The following is an 18,644-nucleotide window of genomic DNA, read 5'->3' as shown; positions in this document are numbered from 1 at the left end:
TCACAAAATGCGCCTCACAACAACCTCACACCATGTTTTGGCCGTACATCTGAAATGCTTATAAATTTTTATTCATGGGAAATGTTTCTGATGCACGGCTAAAATATGGTGTGAGGCACGCTCAATGAGGAGCAGATCCAAACTCTAGATAAATTGAAAAGGACTTGAATGGAAGTAAAAAGAAATTATTTGAATGATCTTAATTGAAGGATGGTATGACACTGAACAAAACAGAATGGCGAAATAGGATTTATATAGTTGGGAAGTTTTCACCCCATTTATGTGTGGTTTATATTATTTTTTAGCATTTTTTCTTAATTTTTCCCTACATATATCAACTATATTATACTTATACACAATATATATGTCAAAATCAAGATAAGGACATATTTTCACATTTATATTGTTTCCATTTAAGGTTGTAAAATGCAATTTCATAGTAGAATGGATATTACGGATAGAACAAGGAAATCCAAGATATCACAATTAATATAAAACAATTATAATGTATTAGTAATATGAGTTATTATCTATTATTTATTGTCTATATACTATATAAAGCAAATAATCTGTCTTGATTGTGATAAGAGTTGTTATAAATTTAATGGAGAAATACACTGCAGCCCACTGCAGAATTCTGAAATTACAGCCCCATTAGTCTATTAGTAACCCCCCTATAAACTGCATCGTACCACTCATGGATTTGACATCAATCCATAGTTAGGATTCATTCCACCTGTACAGTGGGACTAAAAATTTTGAGATGGGTTGAACAGTCATTCTCCCTAAATTTAATTGCACATGTACATAACACATGATCTGGTAGTTTAAAAAGTGTAAAATTATTATTGATTTACTCCTGCGTACACATTGACATTGTTTTTTTATTCCTTTTCTAATTTTTCATGTTAATCATTCCCATTGAAATGTCAAAAGATATAATGAATGGTAAGTTGGAGGACTCAATTTGTTGAATTTAAATTTGCCACTTCAGTTGATTCTCCAAATGATCATGTGAAAAATCCCATTTGGTAAGACTGAATCAAGGTTCAAAATTTTATTAGAGCAGTTTATTAGTCCTAATCAAGGTTCAAAATTTTGTCACGTATTGAATTTTATTGGCCTATACGTATCGTATTGGTGACCCACTGATATGCCAATATGAATGTTTTGGTATTTTGACCTATTTCAGGGGGTAGAGAAGCCTAGGCCAACCCTTTGAATAGGTTTTGAAAAAAAAAATTAAAACAAAGGAAGAGTGTGGGGTCAAATTCATGTGACATATCAATCCTTTGAACCTTGGTCCTAATCAAGGCTTGAAATATCAATACTATATGTCTAATACAGGATAATATCGGTATCTAAAGACATGGGCATGTGACACGAGTGAATTAGATACACTTACGTAGATTCTACCCATACCATATATATATATATATATATCACATTGTATTGTAAGATATAGATAATACCAAAAGATACATGGCACTAGTAAGCGAAATCTCCAATATGTGGTAATTGACATAAAAAATAAAAATAAAATAACTATATCAATATTTAGTGGGTATTGATTGAAAACTCTGAATTACATATTATATGTATTTTAGATATTACAATGCACCTTATATATTTTTAAACTAAATTTATGTATTTCCATAATTTATTAATTAATAATTTAATCCACAATATGCAACATAATGATTATTTGAAGAAATAGAAAATTATATAAAAATATTAAATAAGTAAATATCAATTTATATTGAACTTTTGGTTAGACCCATGATGTTTTAAGCTTCTATTAGTTATAAATCAATGGGTTTTTGCCTAAAAAATTAGGAAAATCCAAAAATTATAAAAATGCTTTATCCTATGTCTTAAATGATATTCATGGTACTAAAATAATTTATTTTAATAAATAAAAAGTTAAACATTATTTGATATATTCTTAGTAAAGTTTTTAATATGATATATAAATGTTCAACCTCTTATTAGTAATATTGTTGTATGATATATTATTAGTATATGTCTCTTTTGTATTTATACCTTATACTTATTTGAACCTTAGATTTAGTGTTATTAATGTATTTGTGGGATTTACAAGAGATTGTCTTATGCATCTAAATTTGTCCATATCTTTTTACTGTATCCATGCATATCCAAAACGCATCCCGATATATATTTGAATTCAAACTTTTTGATACAATACCTAATACTGCTAATCTATACCTCCGCTTTAGTCACCATGATTTTGGGTGATGCCATCCAACCACCCAAACCATGGCAAAAGATGTTCAAGTCCAGCCAATACCAAAATCACAGCAGTGACATGTGCACTGCAATAATGTGCAACCAACCAGGCAACCACTAAATTTATGTACATTGGAGGAGAGAGAGAGAGAAAGAGAGAATGTTGTTGGATTTCAAAGGATGAACATGAACATGTATTATAACGATTCTTACCCACCACCCACCACTCTCTACATACTTGAACCTTTCATGAGAGAGAGAAAAAGAAAGAAAAAAAATAGGTACCGACCCGCCATGTGATGCAAGACCTCTTCTGTCCTGTAAGATATAAGCAGCAGAACATCTCAAAAGCTAACTTCTCGCATTTAGTGTCTAAAATGGCCGACAGAGAGAAACCAAACCAACCCACTTATTTCTAGTATCATTATTGAATCATTGAATGAACCAAGCCAAATCAGACCAATTTATCACAAAAGATCTAGTTGACCATTAACAGAAGGACAACAAGTTAGCAATTTTATATAGGTGATTTCGTAAGCTCTAAGACACCTCATAGTAATTAATGGCTCATGGTATTCTGCATTCAAACCAGTGGTCCGGAGTTTGCAGAGATGATCACTCATTTTCTGTGGTCGTCCAAGCTGAACTAGCATCAGATGACCTTGTTCAATCATTCAACTTCATGGTGCTCTAAGAAATCAATAAACCCACCAGAGTTCATTTACTGTTTGGCCATGTTTATTATCTGCAATTTGACAATGTAAACACATGGAACAGTAGAGGTTCAGGTCAGACTTCATTAGTGGGTACAATTGGGTTTCGTTTCATCCTTCTGTATTCATAAAAGGACACAACTATATGCCTAGATTCATAAAATGCCCTAAATAATCACATCACAAGGGTTTATTCTTAAGAACTTTTTGGTACATTCTCACCATCAGAATTTCTAATTCCCCATCTATTAGAAGTTATTACATAAATCCATTCTATTTAAAGCCATATCTTTTGTCAAAGCACTTACTGTATTAGATCCATTCAGGCTTATGTCATCAGAATTCATTTATTTTTTTGCCCTTTCTTTCCCTTTCTAAAGCCTTCAATTTGCACCTAGGGGTGTAAACAAATCGAAATCAAATCGAATCAGGCAATATTTGAATTCAAATTCGATTAGAAAAATCCGGTATCCGAATTTGGTTTAATATCTGATAGATATTGAAAATTAATATTCAAATTTGAATCAAATTAAATATTCGAATATTTGATTCGAATTCGAATTCGACCAATTAATTATTTTAGGTAATTAATAAATATATAAGATAAATATTTTATTTATATAAAGTATATAAATTATATAAAACATTTAAATATTTTATACATTATATATAAGAACTAAATAATTGATCAAATTCGGACATTTATTAATCAAATCAGGTCATATCCAAATTCGGCCAATTAAATATTCGAATTATCCGAATTCGATTCGATTATACCAAATCTCGAATTCGAAATCAGATTTTCGAATACCGTTGACTCCCCTATTTGCACCAAGTCACTTTCTCTCACTATTGCTGATCTTGCATATAACCACCACCTAGCTCACAATGCTTCAAACATGTTTCTTTCCATTTATTAAAAAAAGCTTCTTTCCTTTTTTTTTCTTGGACCAAATAAACTGTTTTATACTTTTTTTCATAACTTCCAGTCATTTTCCTAACTTGGAAAAAAATATTCATGATGAGATATGTTTTAATGGATTTGAATATCAGACATGTGAATGAGAAGAGACGTAGAGTATATCTTTCCTTGCTACTAGCTTTTAGTTTTGATTTCTGGAATTTGAATCTAGTAATTTAATTGTGGCATTGCATCTCTACAACAGTATTCCCCGTGAGTTATATAAATAGTGGCCTACATTAAGAAGTCGTAGAACCCCAGAAAAGTTCACATGAAATCTGGACCAGGGCAGAGAAGAGTAGGTTCAGAATTTAATTTAAAACCAAAAGGTGAAAAGGTTAAGCAAAGTAATGAGGGAGAGAATGAGATGGGACCTGACAACAGTCGGAGATATTGACATTCAAAGTGGAAACAATATTAATATTATAAAGTGGCTCTCATTAATGGGGCGGTTCTTTTCTTTTGGATTAGTTAATGGGAGAAGTTCTCTGAGACCAGAAAAGGTTTGAACAGTTGAATTTTAAATAACCTTCTCACTTATCTGTAGACATAGAATACAGATACACCAGGTGGGTCTGAGAAGATACATTCAGAAATCAGAATCCGTAGCTTTCAGAAAATTTTGACTTTGGGAAGGGTTTAGTATTTAGTATTTAATTCAAATTGAGGCGTACATGGAAATGGGCCCTTCATATCGGGCTGGAGGTTGTGTTGACTCGGTAACATCACTCGTCCTAAAGCTGGGTTTTACTTACTAGTTCTGGCTTGGGTTTGGGTGTACTCAATTATATGCCAATAGGCTACCCAGCATATTTTAGCAGGTTTAGCTCAGTTTTCATTTACATTCAATTCAAGGCAAGCTACAAGACTACATACAATGCCTTCCTGGATTTGTGTAACAATATTGCACTTACAGATGATAATCATGTGCAGAGATTTCTTAGAAACAGATTAAAGATTTCACCCTTTGACACTTAAAAAACTGTATAGCTCACTCTTGATAGGACTGGATTGGTTCGTGTCAGGAACATCCATCATTCATTTGCAGAGTGCAGCATTCCTGGGGCTATACATTTGATGCGGATTTTATTCAAGCATTAAATAAATTTCTCCTGTGCTGCAACCATAAGGTTGTGGACTCATTCCTAGATTAGACATCCTTCCAAGTTTCAAGATCATATATTCCATTTTCAATCCTTGCGTTGCATAAGAAAATTAACAAAGAATCAGAACAGAATCTTTATGCTATACCATTAACAACTTGATTTATTAAATAAACAATATTTCTTGGTTACGTTCAAATGCTTACTATTAGGATGAAGGTACATTTTTTTATGAATCAATATGAATGGGAGATCTCACTCGTAGCTTGAGCTTTAGTTTCTGCTTCCACTTTTGTGTAACTTTGATCAATAGCATCTCTCATATTCAATTTTCACATGAAGCTATAAGGCCGGTAATAATAAAGATGAAACTTATAGCATAAACTACAATAAGAGAGAGAGAGAGAGCTATACCATAGTTTTCTAGACTAGTCGCCTAGGTGGGCACCTAGGCCATAAAAATTTTATAATATGAAAAACTGACTTTTGGCTAGTTTCCTAGTTTTATATACCATTCAGCATGTATGTTAGCTGAAAAATAGCAATTCTCTTTATTAAGAACATTAAATTTCCTCTAAAAATGTGGAAAGTCATCACATCTAAAAGATAAAAATCTTTTACATATATTAATTTCATTATTTTCAAAAATAATACTACTATAATAAGTATTTAATAGAGCAAATTCATATTAATTAGCAGCTAAAGAAGATTATTAACTTTATACGATAAATATTCAAGTTGGAAAGTAAAATAGAAAAAAAACAAGGATGGAGTTTCTGTTTTATTTAATTAGAGAGAGAATAGGAAAAAAGAACTTTATTATTCTATTGTTTCTTTCCCCTTTCTTTTCTTTTCTTTCTTTCTTTCTTTCTTTTTCTCTTCTCAAAACCCTTTGCTCTTTTAAATTTCAATAGTAAAACATTAAAACAAAATATAATCAATATATATAGCATATAATAAAATGTATTAACACATACATTAATAAGATACACCAATATAAATGATATTATAAAAGGCACCCGCCTTGTCATTTTTGTCACCTAGGCGGGCGCTTAATCGCCTAGAAAGGCGCCTGATTGCTAAAAGTCAAGGCATTTGGGCGAGGCGCCCAAACAATGGCGCCTAATCGCCTAGGCGACGCCTTGACAACTATGAGCTATACCCAATTATTTGAGAAATTGTTTATGAATCAAAAGGTGAAACTTACCAGTCTTGCTTTGTCTTGGGAAATTAACCATATAGGCTACATTTTTTACTTGGGCAATTGATTGAGACATTTAGCGAGAATAGGCAAGATTTTCACATGATTTTCATGAAATTAAAGAAAATATACAATAAATTTTTTACAGACAAATTTGGGCATTTGACTAGTACATGAGCCTTAAATAGATAAATTTATATGACACCTGAATGCTGAAGAAATAACCATTTGAAAACACTAGGGGTGAAAGACAGGAGTTCCTTGTCAAAGAGCCCTAGAGCAGGTGCGTAATCAGTAATGGGTGTACAACATTGTACTCACATGCTCACATAGATTTGCATTGGTTATAAATGATTTAAGTTGCACTAATGATATTTGGTGTATGATTTTTCCCAAAAATAATAAAATACAAGAACGAAATAACAATTAAAACTGATGGAAAACCACTATCTAAAGCATCCATTTCATTATCTAGATTCAAGTATCCGTAATGAAGAAACATTAAAAATAATGCTTCACATCTCGGGGTGCAATTTGGACAGGCTTGGGCTAGGCATTTATTAAAATTTGAATGGACCCAGTGCAGGACCCAGGCTAATGCACTGTAGATTCTTCAAATCAGCTACCTGATTTGCATCCAGTCATATCCAATTAACAAATAATGAGGTACGAATATGCTTCTAGAGTGTTGCAAGATGCCCATAGTACACGAGTTGAGGATGAAGTTACAAAAGACAGCATTAAGATCAACCAAGCAGCGCAAATTGGAAATCAAGAGAACTCCATATGATAAAACTTTCTTAGATGAGGATATAGAGATGGGTGGGAAAATTAGGAAGAACAAATAAAGAACATATTTATAACAATTCGATGGTGGGCCTTAGCACAACCGTAGGGTTTCTCCATTGTGACCTGGGTGGCCAGGGTTAGAATCTTGGAAACGGGCCTCTTTGTGTACCTGCAGGGGTAAGGCTATGTACATCTGTCCATCCCCAGACCCCACACTGGCGGGAGAACCTCATGCACTGGGCTGCCCTTTATTTATGAAAATTCAAGGGTAGCCCCATAGGATAATATGATAATCATTACTGAGTTAGTGATGTAACTTTGAGATTTGAACATCCCAAAGTTACTAAAACATATCAGAGGAGGAACCAATGGCTGAACCCAGATTTAGATGCTGGCAGGATTTTCCAAGTTTATAGCTTCTAATTTTTTAACCAGATATTATTATTTATTAGAAAATCTGCAATTAGTAGTTTCCTTTTTGTTTAGGAAAATATTAAAGTCAACTACCATTTTTATGTGTTTCTATTTTCTGAATTTTTATTCTTAGGAGTTTCCGGGATTCTAATTACGACTTAGGAGTCAGCTCCAGTTTTAGTAATTGTAAATTTTCTAAGCTTTGAGGAGTTCTATATAGAAATACAAATCTTTCCAGAATAGCAAAATTGAATAAGAATGGAATGCGAATTGATTGAGATAGTTTTTTTCTTATATATTTAATCTTTCTTCTCTTCTTGAAACATGTGATTCTTCTTTTCTTTTTTTTTTTATTTTCTACTAGTTCTCTTCTACTAGAAGAAAACCAGCAACCATTCTCTGGAATTTCCCCTAAATTCAGAGCATACTTTATTGGAATTTGAAGCAAGACTACCCATCGACATTGCCTTTAATCTACCAGCCTCTACATTAGTTGGTTTTCTCATGCACCAAAGAGCACCTGTCAGAGGAACTGATATGGTGCAAGCATACTTTGAGAGGACAAGAGCAGACTAAAATTCCACTGGTTGAATTAGTGAGAAAAGACTGAGCATCATCCATCTAACAGAAGATGTGGACTGAGTCAAAACATGATGAATGATTCAACTCAATTAATTCTACTATGGCTTCCAAGAAAATTGTCTAACCTGCATACATAAGCCATCACTGTACTATAGAAACCCATTTTCTGTCTATAAATTTAGCATTGATGGGGGCCTTTACCTGTGCAGGAGCTGGTTTGCAAACATGAACTAGTCGCTCCATGGTTTGCAATTGATCATAGGGAGCAATCTACAGAACAACATAAAAATGTTCAAGTTACTAAATTGATGAGAAAATGCCAAGATCACAAATGCTAAAGTTAGTGGGACATGGTGAATGTTTTGTATATTGAATTCTCTATCCTTTTTTTTTATTTGTTTCCAACCAAGGCTTCATAACCATTGGAGGTATCTTGAGGTCAGCATAAAAATTAGCATATGCTGATGCTTTATGCAATGACATACTGGCAATTAATTATGATCCTATTGAAGGGTAAAGTGGCATGAAGAAGCTTGTTTTGTACCAGGGTTGGATATTGATTTAACCCTATGATACCCAGATACCTGTTCAAGGGTGCAGCATCATGTCAGATACTTCAACTTTTAATGTAAGTTTCATATCTGATACTGTACCCAGCTGTGTCCTTGCCATACCAGGGAAACATAGATGTAACCCCAGCCCCTATGCATGATATTTCGCTGAGTACATTTATATGACAGGATACACGCATCACATAAATTCCTTTTCTGACACCCAATAAGTATAAAATCACCTGGATAAATCCATCCGGCCATGTTATGGAAACAGCATAATTTCCCATTGGCCAGATATCTTCTGGCTCAATATCTTCAGGAATATCAGTATATTGCAGTTTTTGCTCCCCAGTCCACTCATCCTGATACAAAAAAAAAAAAAAAGAATCACAAGTAAAACAAAAATAAGAAAAAATATGTTCTCACATACAAAACAAATAGCTAAATTCAAACAAAAACAACTTTAGATTTACGAATACCTAGTTAATATACAAATATAAGCATTACTTTCTTGGACTTTGGAGCCATCGAGACTCAAATGCTGTATATAACATGATACTACTTCCTGATCATGTAGGCATCGTTCAAAGTATTGATACTCTTGATATGCAAAAATTGTGTACCAACTACCAAGAGTTTCATTCAATGGAAACCCTTTGTTTTTTGACTTTTTTGGATGGTAGTTTGTCAGTGGTGATGTCACATCACCTATTTAAGTTTGAAATGGTTGAAATCACCCACTTATTGATATTTAGTGTATCAGTGGGTTCACAACCAGTACATATTGTATGATACACACTGATACATATCGATACTTCAAACCTTGCATATTAGGTTGAGTTTACCTCTAGTAGTACAAAGTGAAATACATAGATAGCACTTAGTTATGCAGTTTACTTGATCAAAGTAGCAAGGATATCAATATGTTGAAAAGCAATTCCTGATCCATTACAGAAATAACGGGGAACTTGGTTTGAAGAACAATAATCATGCATTAACAATATAAGATATGTATTGTATTATCTTGCAATTTTAGGTACAAGTATTGATAATTTTGCATCATTATCCACCACAATATGTTAATTGTAAATCTATAATGTAATCATTTTTTATCAGCAAAGATGATTTTATTAAGAAAAATGAGATGAGAATTAGTACAGAAATTGAGTAGCCTTGGCAACCCCATTAGACTTCAAAAATTTCCACCTAAGATTTTGCTTTACAGCCTTACAACTAAGCCCAAAAAAATGTTCCATATTAGCCCCTTGCTTCACTAGCTGGTCCGCAAACCCATTTGCTGCTCTTGGAGTCCACTGAAATAATAACTGCATGTCCTTGGTAATGTGATTAAGTTTCTTGATCTCATTTCTGAATACCAATGGAGTCTTTCCATTCTGCTTTAGCCAGCTTATAATTACTTTGGAATCACCTTCTACAACCAGATTTCTCACACCTATTTCCATGGCTTTTTGTATTCCAAAGACCACTGCTTTTAGTTCAGCTGTAATGGAGTCTCCCCATCCAATAGGGCCAGAATACAGCCCCACTACTTTCCCATGTCATCTCTTATGACCCCACCAATTCCAGCCACACCTGGGTTGCCAAAGCTGCTCCCATCAAAGTTTAATTTGAGAAATCCAGATTCAGGAGGATCCCCATTTCTTAAAACCTTCTACTTTGCTGATGACGAGGATGCTAGAGACCTCCAGTTCCTGATTATATCATCCGCAATAAAGTCTGAGAATAATCCCATAGATTTTACCCATGAGATCACTTTTATCATAATCCCTTCTATCAGTAAATCCTTACACCTTTTCTTTCCTTCAAAAATTCTCAGATTTCTTTCCTCCCATAACATCCAAAGCACTGTTCCCGTGTGCATCTCCACAGAGTTCTTCCTCTTCTTTTTGGCCACCTGAAAGTGGAGGCGTCAAACAATCTTCCCAAGCTCACCGGGTATCCCACCTGCATCCAAAGAGAGAAAAGAACCATTCCCGAATGCAGCTAGAAACAGGACAGGAAACAAAAATATGATGAACAGTTTCACCATTTGATTCACACAAGCAGCACCAATTGGGTGAAAGGCACCATCCAGGCCTCTTCCTCTGCATCAGATCACAGGTGTTAATTGCACCATGGTAAACCTCCCAACAGAAAACACCCACTTTGGGGGGAATAGGACAACACCAAACTTCTTGGACTGGGAATTGTACCCCAGGTTGAGGATAGGTCAAGGTTTTGAAAAAGGACGCACAACTGAAAGCTCCAAAGGGATTAGGAGTCCAGAGTCTAGTATCTTGCTTAGTAAGATCAATAAATACCCCGTCAAGCAGCTGAATAATAGAAGACACCAAATCCAGCTCCGAATCTCTCACATTTCTACGAAGACCCAGATTCCAAGCAAAACCAAATTGTGAAGGAGAAGGGGAAAGGAAATCAGCAACCAGTTTGCCCTTAAGATAGGACAGGGCATATATTGAGGGGAATAAGGTCTTTAAATAAGAGTCACCCACCCACACATCTTCCCAAAATTTAACTTTGTTACATGAATATGATTGAGGAGCAATTGAAGGAGTTTGTGAGTCGTTTTCCAAGGTGAAGCACTAACACTCCAGCATCCCAACCATTCTCTGAGAGCCCATGTATACTAGTCACAATCTTGTGCCACAACCTGTTTGTTTCGTGTGGGAACCTCCATAACCACTTTCATAGTAGAGCCTCATTCCTTTCCTTAAATCTATAACGTAATCATGCATACAAATATGTTGTCTCTACAAAAGATGTAGAAGACACCAATTTGTAACTTCAGGAAATCAGGTCCCTTTCTTTCTGCAACTATCATACCATAATTATATCATCGTCATTATCATTGTTATTATCTCTACCATAAAAAAATATATTGTGGATTCATTCAGTATTTACATGTTCTGTATATGAGAACTGAGGGGAGGGTTGAAAAGTGCCATGAGACCAATTTAAGTCCTTGACAAAGGCAGAAAATAAAGTATTTCATGTAAGTATAACCGTATAACTAAGAATGCTAGATTAATGTTAAAGGTCAAGTTCACATACAATACTCTGGGCAGACTGGTCATTTCGTCTCACAGTAGCAGGATGCAGGAAGAACTCTTCGTCTGAATCTGGTACCTTCACCCGGATTGCTTTGATAGATTTATCATATGTTACAGCTGTTGATACTGAAAAAAGAAAATAGGGAAACAAAAATGAGGACGAACATGAACGCTGAATGAAGTCAATGAACCTCTTGATCATTATAAGCAGCATAAACACAATATCAATCAATACCAATTTATAGTTACTATCTTCCTTGGAACTTTTCCCATTATCTGTTTGTTTACCTTGTTGGCGAATCTTTGCACACTGCTGGACAACACAAACTCCAAGCTCCTGAAATGTTCTAGCAACTTCACCTTGAGGGTCAGCTACTACTTCAGGCATCCCACTATCTCCAGAAGCAGATAGCTGGTAAAATAAATGTTGGGTCAAAAGATAATTGTTTGAATTAACAAAACATTAATCACAAAGCACTTTCAGACATGGAAAATGTAATACTGTTTAATAACATTCAGTTTTTATTGGAGAACAAACCAGGCCTCAATAAGCCACACTTGTATCCCAACAAGGAAAATGGATAAAAGTAAGGAAATATTTACAAGGGTTGTAACTAATAAATGATGGAGCCAAAACAGAAAAATAAAGGAGATAGTGTAAGGAAACAATCAAACTGAAGATCTTTATCCAAATAATTTTCCAAGAAAATATTGACAAAGGAAAAACATATGCTGCTGGAAAGACATGATACCGGAAGAGCTTTGACCAGTCAAAACCCTCTGAATTTTGATAAATACCACCAGATTGGTTACCACTTTTTGATATCGGTTGATTGGTTACAAGTTTTTCTGATATCAAGTTGAACCCATTAATAAAGACCCGCCATAAAAGAAAATTTGTTCTGGAAAATTGAGCTCTAAGCAGGCAGGAAAAGAGGGAAATGAAACAGAGAGGAAAAAAAAAGAAAAAAATATATATATTTAATAGTTTTTTTGCAAAGAGTTAAACTCTAAGATGAAGGAATTTTAGATTGGTTCTTTAACATGTACCCAGTGATACATGGATTGGATGGTCATAATGGAAGTTCAAGGCCAGCTCAGTTAAAAATAAGAATTCATAGAATAAGGTAATGCCCACTCAAAGAAACGAATTCAATTAAACAATGAGTACCTTAGAAATACATGAGTATAAAGTGTGATTAATAAAAAGAACTATCAGATATCAATGATATGTAATGCAAATAAAATGAATGATGATGATCATCATCATCGTCTAAGCCTTATCCCAACTGTATGGGATCGACTACATGAATCCTGCTTCACCATTCCATTATGCTTAATACCAAAACAACATCTTCATTTAGTAAGAACAGAAGAAACCTCATGCACGTACAGTTGGTCTAATGGGAAGATCAAATAGATGTGGGATTCCAAATTGCTGAACAACCTGCATGTACATGGGTGGATTCATTAGAGTTCATCTGAATCTTGATGTCATATCATTCACCTAGAGCATTTAAAGATTGGTAAAGAACATTAGTTCATGATACAAACTCTGCAATAAGTTACATGCCTGAGAACCTGAGCCCCTACCAAATGGGTAGTAGCGTTTCCCATCAGCATCAAAGTGGCTCATATTTTCAACAACAGCAACACATGGCACCTGGAGAACACACACAAGAAAGCATTTTCGAGAAGTATGAAAATATGGAAAATAGTATATAAAATGTACCTTCCAAGAGCATTGTTTTACATGTTGATAATTGCATTTTTTTTTAATTGATACATAGAAAATAATAGATATATTAATGGGAAACAGGTAATTGATTCTTACATATAAATTGCTCACCTTAAGCTTAGAAAACATGCGGACTCCTTTCGCAACATCAATGAATGCTAGTTTTTGAGGGGTAGTAACAACCACAGCAGCGGTCAAAGGGACAACCTGGGAAGTTGAACTTCTAAGTCAAAATGTAGGAAGCATCAAGAAGAAGAAAGCTCAAGGAAGATGGTTGTTATTACAACCAACATAAATATGTAGATCACAGAATTTTACTAGAATCAACAAAAATAAATATTTGCTCTCTATTTATGGCCATATTTAATTCCATGCAAGTTAAAAAAGGATAATGCAAGTGCCGTTGACAACTCTTGACTACTCAAATGCATCAAACCCTATGAAGATGGTTCTTGAAGTATTTAATTATAATACTAACAGTTTTTTTATGTCAAACAAAATGAAATTATGAGAAGTAAGACCTGGCACAGAGTGAGTTGGATATCTCCAGTCCCAGGAGGCATATCAATAACAAGATAGTCTAACTCTCCCCTGCACAGTCACCAGAAACTGCGTATTAGCATGTTAAAATTTTGGGAAAAATAAACTCCAAAAAGCTGAAATTCATTGATTATAGTAGAAAACAATCTCTCTTATGTTGAGTATTAGCTAACCACAAATGGGACACACTACTAAGAGTATTTTTCTAAATTTATTTGAACTGTGACTTCTGAATCCCAGGAGTAGGATTTCAAAAACACGCTTGAGATATCAGAATACCAGAAGTTTCTTAAAATCTAGTTGATGGAGCACCAGGGTGTGGCAAGCCAAGCACTTGCCCAGTTATTAGGGCTGTCAATGCCTCAATGGGTCGGGTTGGACCCGAAAGACCTGAACCAATTGGGTCGGTTCTGGTTCCTGATATATTGTCCCGATTCTTATCAGCTAGGAACCGGTTCCACCAAGTCCCAAACCAACTCATACCCAACCCTATATATATATATAATTAATATTATATATAATATTTTCAGTAGGCTTATTATAATCAGGTCAGACCCAATTGTCCCAAGAACGATCAGTTTGGTTCTGGGTCTAAAATTACAGACCCTATCAGGTCCGGTTCAGTTCCATGTCCTTACTATTTCTTATCAGGTCAGTTCCGGTTCTACCTGGACCCGGCCCAGTCCCAACCCATTGACAGCCCTACCAGTTATTAATGCTTGCCCAGGAACCAGGCTTGAACTTGGGGCACAAGGGCAAGAATATTATATTCAAAATTAAAAAGAAGAAAAAGAAAACAAAACTGCACAGAAGACCATCTACAGCACCCGTTAGAAGTACTGATCTGTTACAAGTTTAAGGGTAGAAGAGCTAGGGCAGACCAAAAAGGGACTTGGGTGGAAGTAGTAAGAAATGATTAAGTGTTCATAATTTGAAAGATATGACACTTAACAGAACAGGATGGTGAAACAGGATTCATGTAGCCAACCACATATAGTTGGGACAAGGCTTAGATGATGATGATGATGAAACAGAAAACACACTGTGGAGCATATAGAACCCTCCCATAGGTTCCAATTTGTCTGTTGGTTGGTTTGGCTTGGGAGGGTTAGCAAAATGGACAATAAACAGGTTTAATACGAACATAAGTGGGCTTATTTATTATGACAATAACATTTCATAATATAGGATTTTATGTGGATTTAGCTAGCAACTGTAAGTAATTTGGTTTTGGAAATTAGATGCAATTAGGAGTATAAACCATTGTAGTAATTTCAAGACAACATAAAAATGATTGGTTAATTCATGCTTCATAAAAGTTGCATGTCATTAGAGTTTCACAAAGTTGTAAGTCAAACTTTGATATAAAATAATAAAGTTAAACTAATGAATTTTTACAACTTGGAAAAAAAAAATAGATGATATTTCTTTTTCACTTCAATATGGGTGTCTGTAAAGAAACAACATACCATTCAGAAGTAGTTAGTAGTTGGTTGATGACCCCAGAAACCATTGGACCTCTCATTATTGCACGTCCTTGTCCAGCAAACCCAAAAGATACCAACTTCACACCCAGGTATTCTGTGGGAATTATGCTTCTCTTCTCTGGGTTCTGAAGGCAGCTTGTTCAGAGTCATTACCATAGAATCTTATGTACAATGAATTTAACATCAACAAAACATGAGAAAAATTACCATTTCTAACAGACAGTTTTCAGGGGAAACCATTGTTGGTAAGCTTGGCCCATAGACATCAGCATCAAAGATGCCAACTCTAGCACCCATACCAGCCAAAGTATATGCAAGATTTACAGCAACAGTTGATTTTCCCACACCTCCCTGAACAGCTTCAAATAATTCCGTAGCAATAAATATGGAAACCAGATATATATATATATAAAGGGCACATCATTCAGAAAGGAATGAAATGATAGGAATCTGCTTGCCCCATGACCACTTTCACTTGTTCAACACAGAAGTTAAATGTCATAAAAACCCCAATATCAAAGCATACAGAAAAAATAGAACCTAACAAGCTACAGCTTGGGAACACACTACCTTGCAACTTGAAACTGCAACAATATTAGAAATAGTTTGCAGGCCAATTGGAAGTTGCCCTTCAAAAACAGGTCTTGCAGGTTGTGCTGACATAGTTACATTAACCTTTTTAACCCAAGGAAGCATTGCCACCACCTCATTTGCCTTCTGTTCAAACTGCAACACATTGAATCTTGTTAATATTGTGTTGAACAAAACCTCTTACTGAAACGACCTAGGGATTAATCTAATAAAAGAAAAATGGGGGAGAAAGAAAATGTGTTCAAAACAAATTAAAGTTAGATGCTGTAACCAGAAGCCCTTATAGATATATCTAATCGCAGAACAAGATATAACATTTGGATTAAAAGAAAATAAGGAAAGAATTTAAGAATAAAAATGTAGATGTTCTTCCACAAGTTCCCATAATTAGTAATGGAAAGAAGAAAAAAACATCTACCATTTGAAACAAACAGCAGTTCTTGATCAAACAGTGGTGGTTGTATGTCAATTACCATGTCCTTGATTGGACATGCTGGTGTAGTAAGCTCCAAACGAAATGAAACCTGAAATATGAAAACTTAGAATTTTTAGTGAAAACAATATCTCCCATGTGCAAAGGTGGAAAATATTAGCATTTGAAAACAACACTAGTTAGAAGAAAATTATGAAAGTTTTACACTATTCACGTTCCTTATTTACCTCACCCAAGGTCTCATTGATATGCAGATCTTTCACAAACCCACACGATACAATATCTGTCCCAAAATCTGGATCAATGATCTGGGATAAGACTGCCAATACATCATTCTCAGCAGTGCCAATAGATACTATGGAAGCATCAGCTACAAAAAGACAAAGAACAGTGAGAAATTATAGACATAAAACCAAAACTATACAGACAATGAAAAATTGCCAAGACAACAAGTAAAATACAGTAATAGATTAACTAGAGGATAATAGCCACCGTAAATAGTTGGGATTAAAGCCAATTTGAGTTGAATAACTCGAGGATAATGGTAAAGTTTTGGTGGAAACTGGCGAGACGAGCCCCCAAGGGCGCCCTGTCGCCTTGACAACCATGCTGAAGTGAAAGTGTTAATCCTCATTTGATTTACTTTGTTGAACTAGTATAGACTATGCACCAATACAACAGTAGATTAACTACACACATTCAACACGTCGTGCAAATTAGCGATCTGGGTTTTGTTATGACTCAAGGACGGAATCTTGGTTTCCTTTGGAGGTAGAAATCACCTTTAACAGAAGCAGCTCTAGTGGTAACTGTGCTTGAAATAGACTGACTACGCAACAGCCGTACAAATCCTTCATGTCTTTGAGATGAAATGGAACAATTAACGGTGGAAATATCGAACGATTTCTTTGGTGAAAGAAATCCTACAGAAGTTTCAGAAAAGAAGAAAGGTAAGTTATAAGTAACTTAAGTGACAATGTGGACACCGAGCACAGCGGAACAAGAAAATAAATACCTCGATTTAATGACGATGTTGTGCTTAGTAATGTGATATTGGACAAGGATGGAGCCTGAAGAAGTTGCATTTGTTGTCTAAACTCTGAACCTGTGCATAGAGAGAGAGAGAGAGAGAGAGAGAGATGGAATAGCCGAATAATTCGAGAGTCGTGGTCTGAAACCGAGAGCCTTTGAACCTCAGATAGTTATCTTGTCAGACAATCATTCAAATCGAATCACCTTATATCATATGGTAATATTAATTGAAACTACTGAAATACCCTCCTATTTTAGGAAATTACCGAAAAACGAAGTATGTTTTCAAACTTATTGCGGGGGCATCTTTGCGATGTGACAAAACTTTTACACGTTGGACTCGAAGGCTTTATACTCGGGTATAGGGCTGGCAATGGGTCGGTTCTATCCGGTTGACCGAACCGAATCGGTTATATTGGTTTTGGTTTTATTGTTATTTAAGGCTTAGTTTGGAAGGAGTATAAATACAAATATACAATGTAAATTCATACAAAATAATATAAAATACAAGGTTTTGCATTCTATATATTTGTATTTATATTCTTTCCAAACTGAATTACTTATTTTATCCCGATCAATAATTGGATAGACTCTAGTTCTTGCTTGTTTCAAATTGATTCAGGCCTGAGCCAATTATTTTATTAAAAATATATAAAAGTTTTTTTTTATTTTTTTGTAATTTTTATTATGTTTCTTGTCTGAAAGGATAAACTTGATAGACAATATAAGACTTTGTTAAAAAAATGGATTATTAATATATAAATAATTTACTATTTTAGAACATTTTGATTAAAGTTATATTATCAAAAATCATATTTTAAGTTATTATTTATATAAAAAATTATATATCTCAAATATAATCGGGTCTATTGGGTCGGACTTGACCATCCCGATTATTAATCGGGATGGTTCTAAGTCTATGATTTGTCCCAATAAAGTAATCAGTTCGATACTGGTACAAGCTGTACCGAATCAGGCTCGATCAATTGACATTCCTATTCGGGTAGCCAAGTCCACAAGAATGCTAAGAGATGTTGAGATTGATTATGTTGGAACATGTGCGGGACATAGATCATGTTGAAACATGTTGGAACCACAACTCATTGATTATAATATAAAAGCTTTGGGTGGGGAGGGTCTATTTTGAAAAAGAAGAAAGAAAAATAAATATTAAATGCCCACATGGAT

At 34.6% G+C, this 18,644-nt stretch overlaps 1 protein-coding gene across 6 annotated transcripts; it reads right to left on the bottom strand.

The window, feature by feature from the left end:
- Positions 1–2,355: 2,355 nt before the first annotated feature.
- LOC104592268 (fe-S cluster assembly factor HCF101, chloroplastic-like) lies at positions 2,356–17,633 on the bottom strand. Of its 6 annotated transcripts, none has more exons than XM_010251537.3 (16): positions 17,440–17,633; positions 17,207–17,347; positions 16,652–16,794; positions 16,465–16,515; positions 15,971–16,126; positions 15,608–15,751; positions 15,383–15,525; positions 13,895–13,964; positions 13,485–13,580; positions 13,209–13,298; positions 13,029–13,082; positions 11,924–12,047; positions 11,637–11,761; positions 8,804–8,926; positions 8,212–8,280; positions 2,356–2,565 (listed from the first exon to the last, which is right to left on the bottom strand). In XM_010251537.3, the coding sequence occupies exons 1-16, from the start codon at positions 17,507–17,509 to the stop codon at positions 2,371–2,373; spliced, it is 1,794 nt and encodes a 597-aa protein (XP_010249839.1). In that variant the 5' UTR covers positions 17,510–17,633; the 3' UTR covers positions 2,356–2,370. The 6 variants fall into 6 exon arrangements, with proteins under 6 accessions (XP_010249839.1, XP_010249844.1, XP_010249845.1 ...); XM_010251542.3 differs by lacking the exon at positions 2,356–2,565 and adding an exon at positions 2,651–2,992; XM_010251543.3 differs by lacking the exon at positions 2,356–2,565 and adding an exon at positions 4,737–5,117.
- Between the last annotated feature and the right edge of the window lie 1,011 nt (positions 17,634–18,644).

The sequence above is a fragment of the Nelumbo nucifera genome, chromosome 8 (genome assembly GCF_055504915.1).
Source record: "Nelumbo nucifera cultivar China Antique chromosome 8, China Antique-T2T, whole genome shotgun sequence".
Taxonomy (NCBI): Eukaryota; Viridiplantae; Streptophyta; class Magnoliopsida; order Proteales; family Nelumbonaceae; genus Nelumbo; species Nelumbo nucifera.
This window is presented reverse-complemented; position numbering and strand designations above follow the sequence as displayed.

Excerpts from the sequence above, each read along its gene's own strand:
- LOC104592268 (XM_010251537.3), bottom strand. The coding sequence starts at position 17,509 with ATGCAACTTCTTCAGGCTCCATCCTTGTCCAATATCACATTACTAAGC. Across the intron at positions 15,526-15,607 it reads AAAACTGTCTGTTAGAAATG|AACCCAGAGAAGAGAAGCAT; the intron begins GTAATTTTTCTC and ends AGCTGCCTTCAG. Across the intron at positions 13,083-13,208 it reads GTAGGGGCTCAGGTTCTCAG|GTTGTTCAGCAATTTGGAAT; the intron begins GCATGTAACTTA and ends ATGTACATGCAG.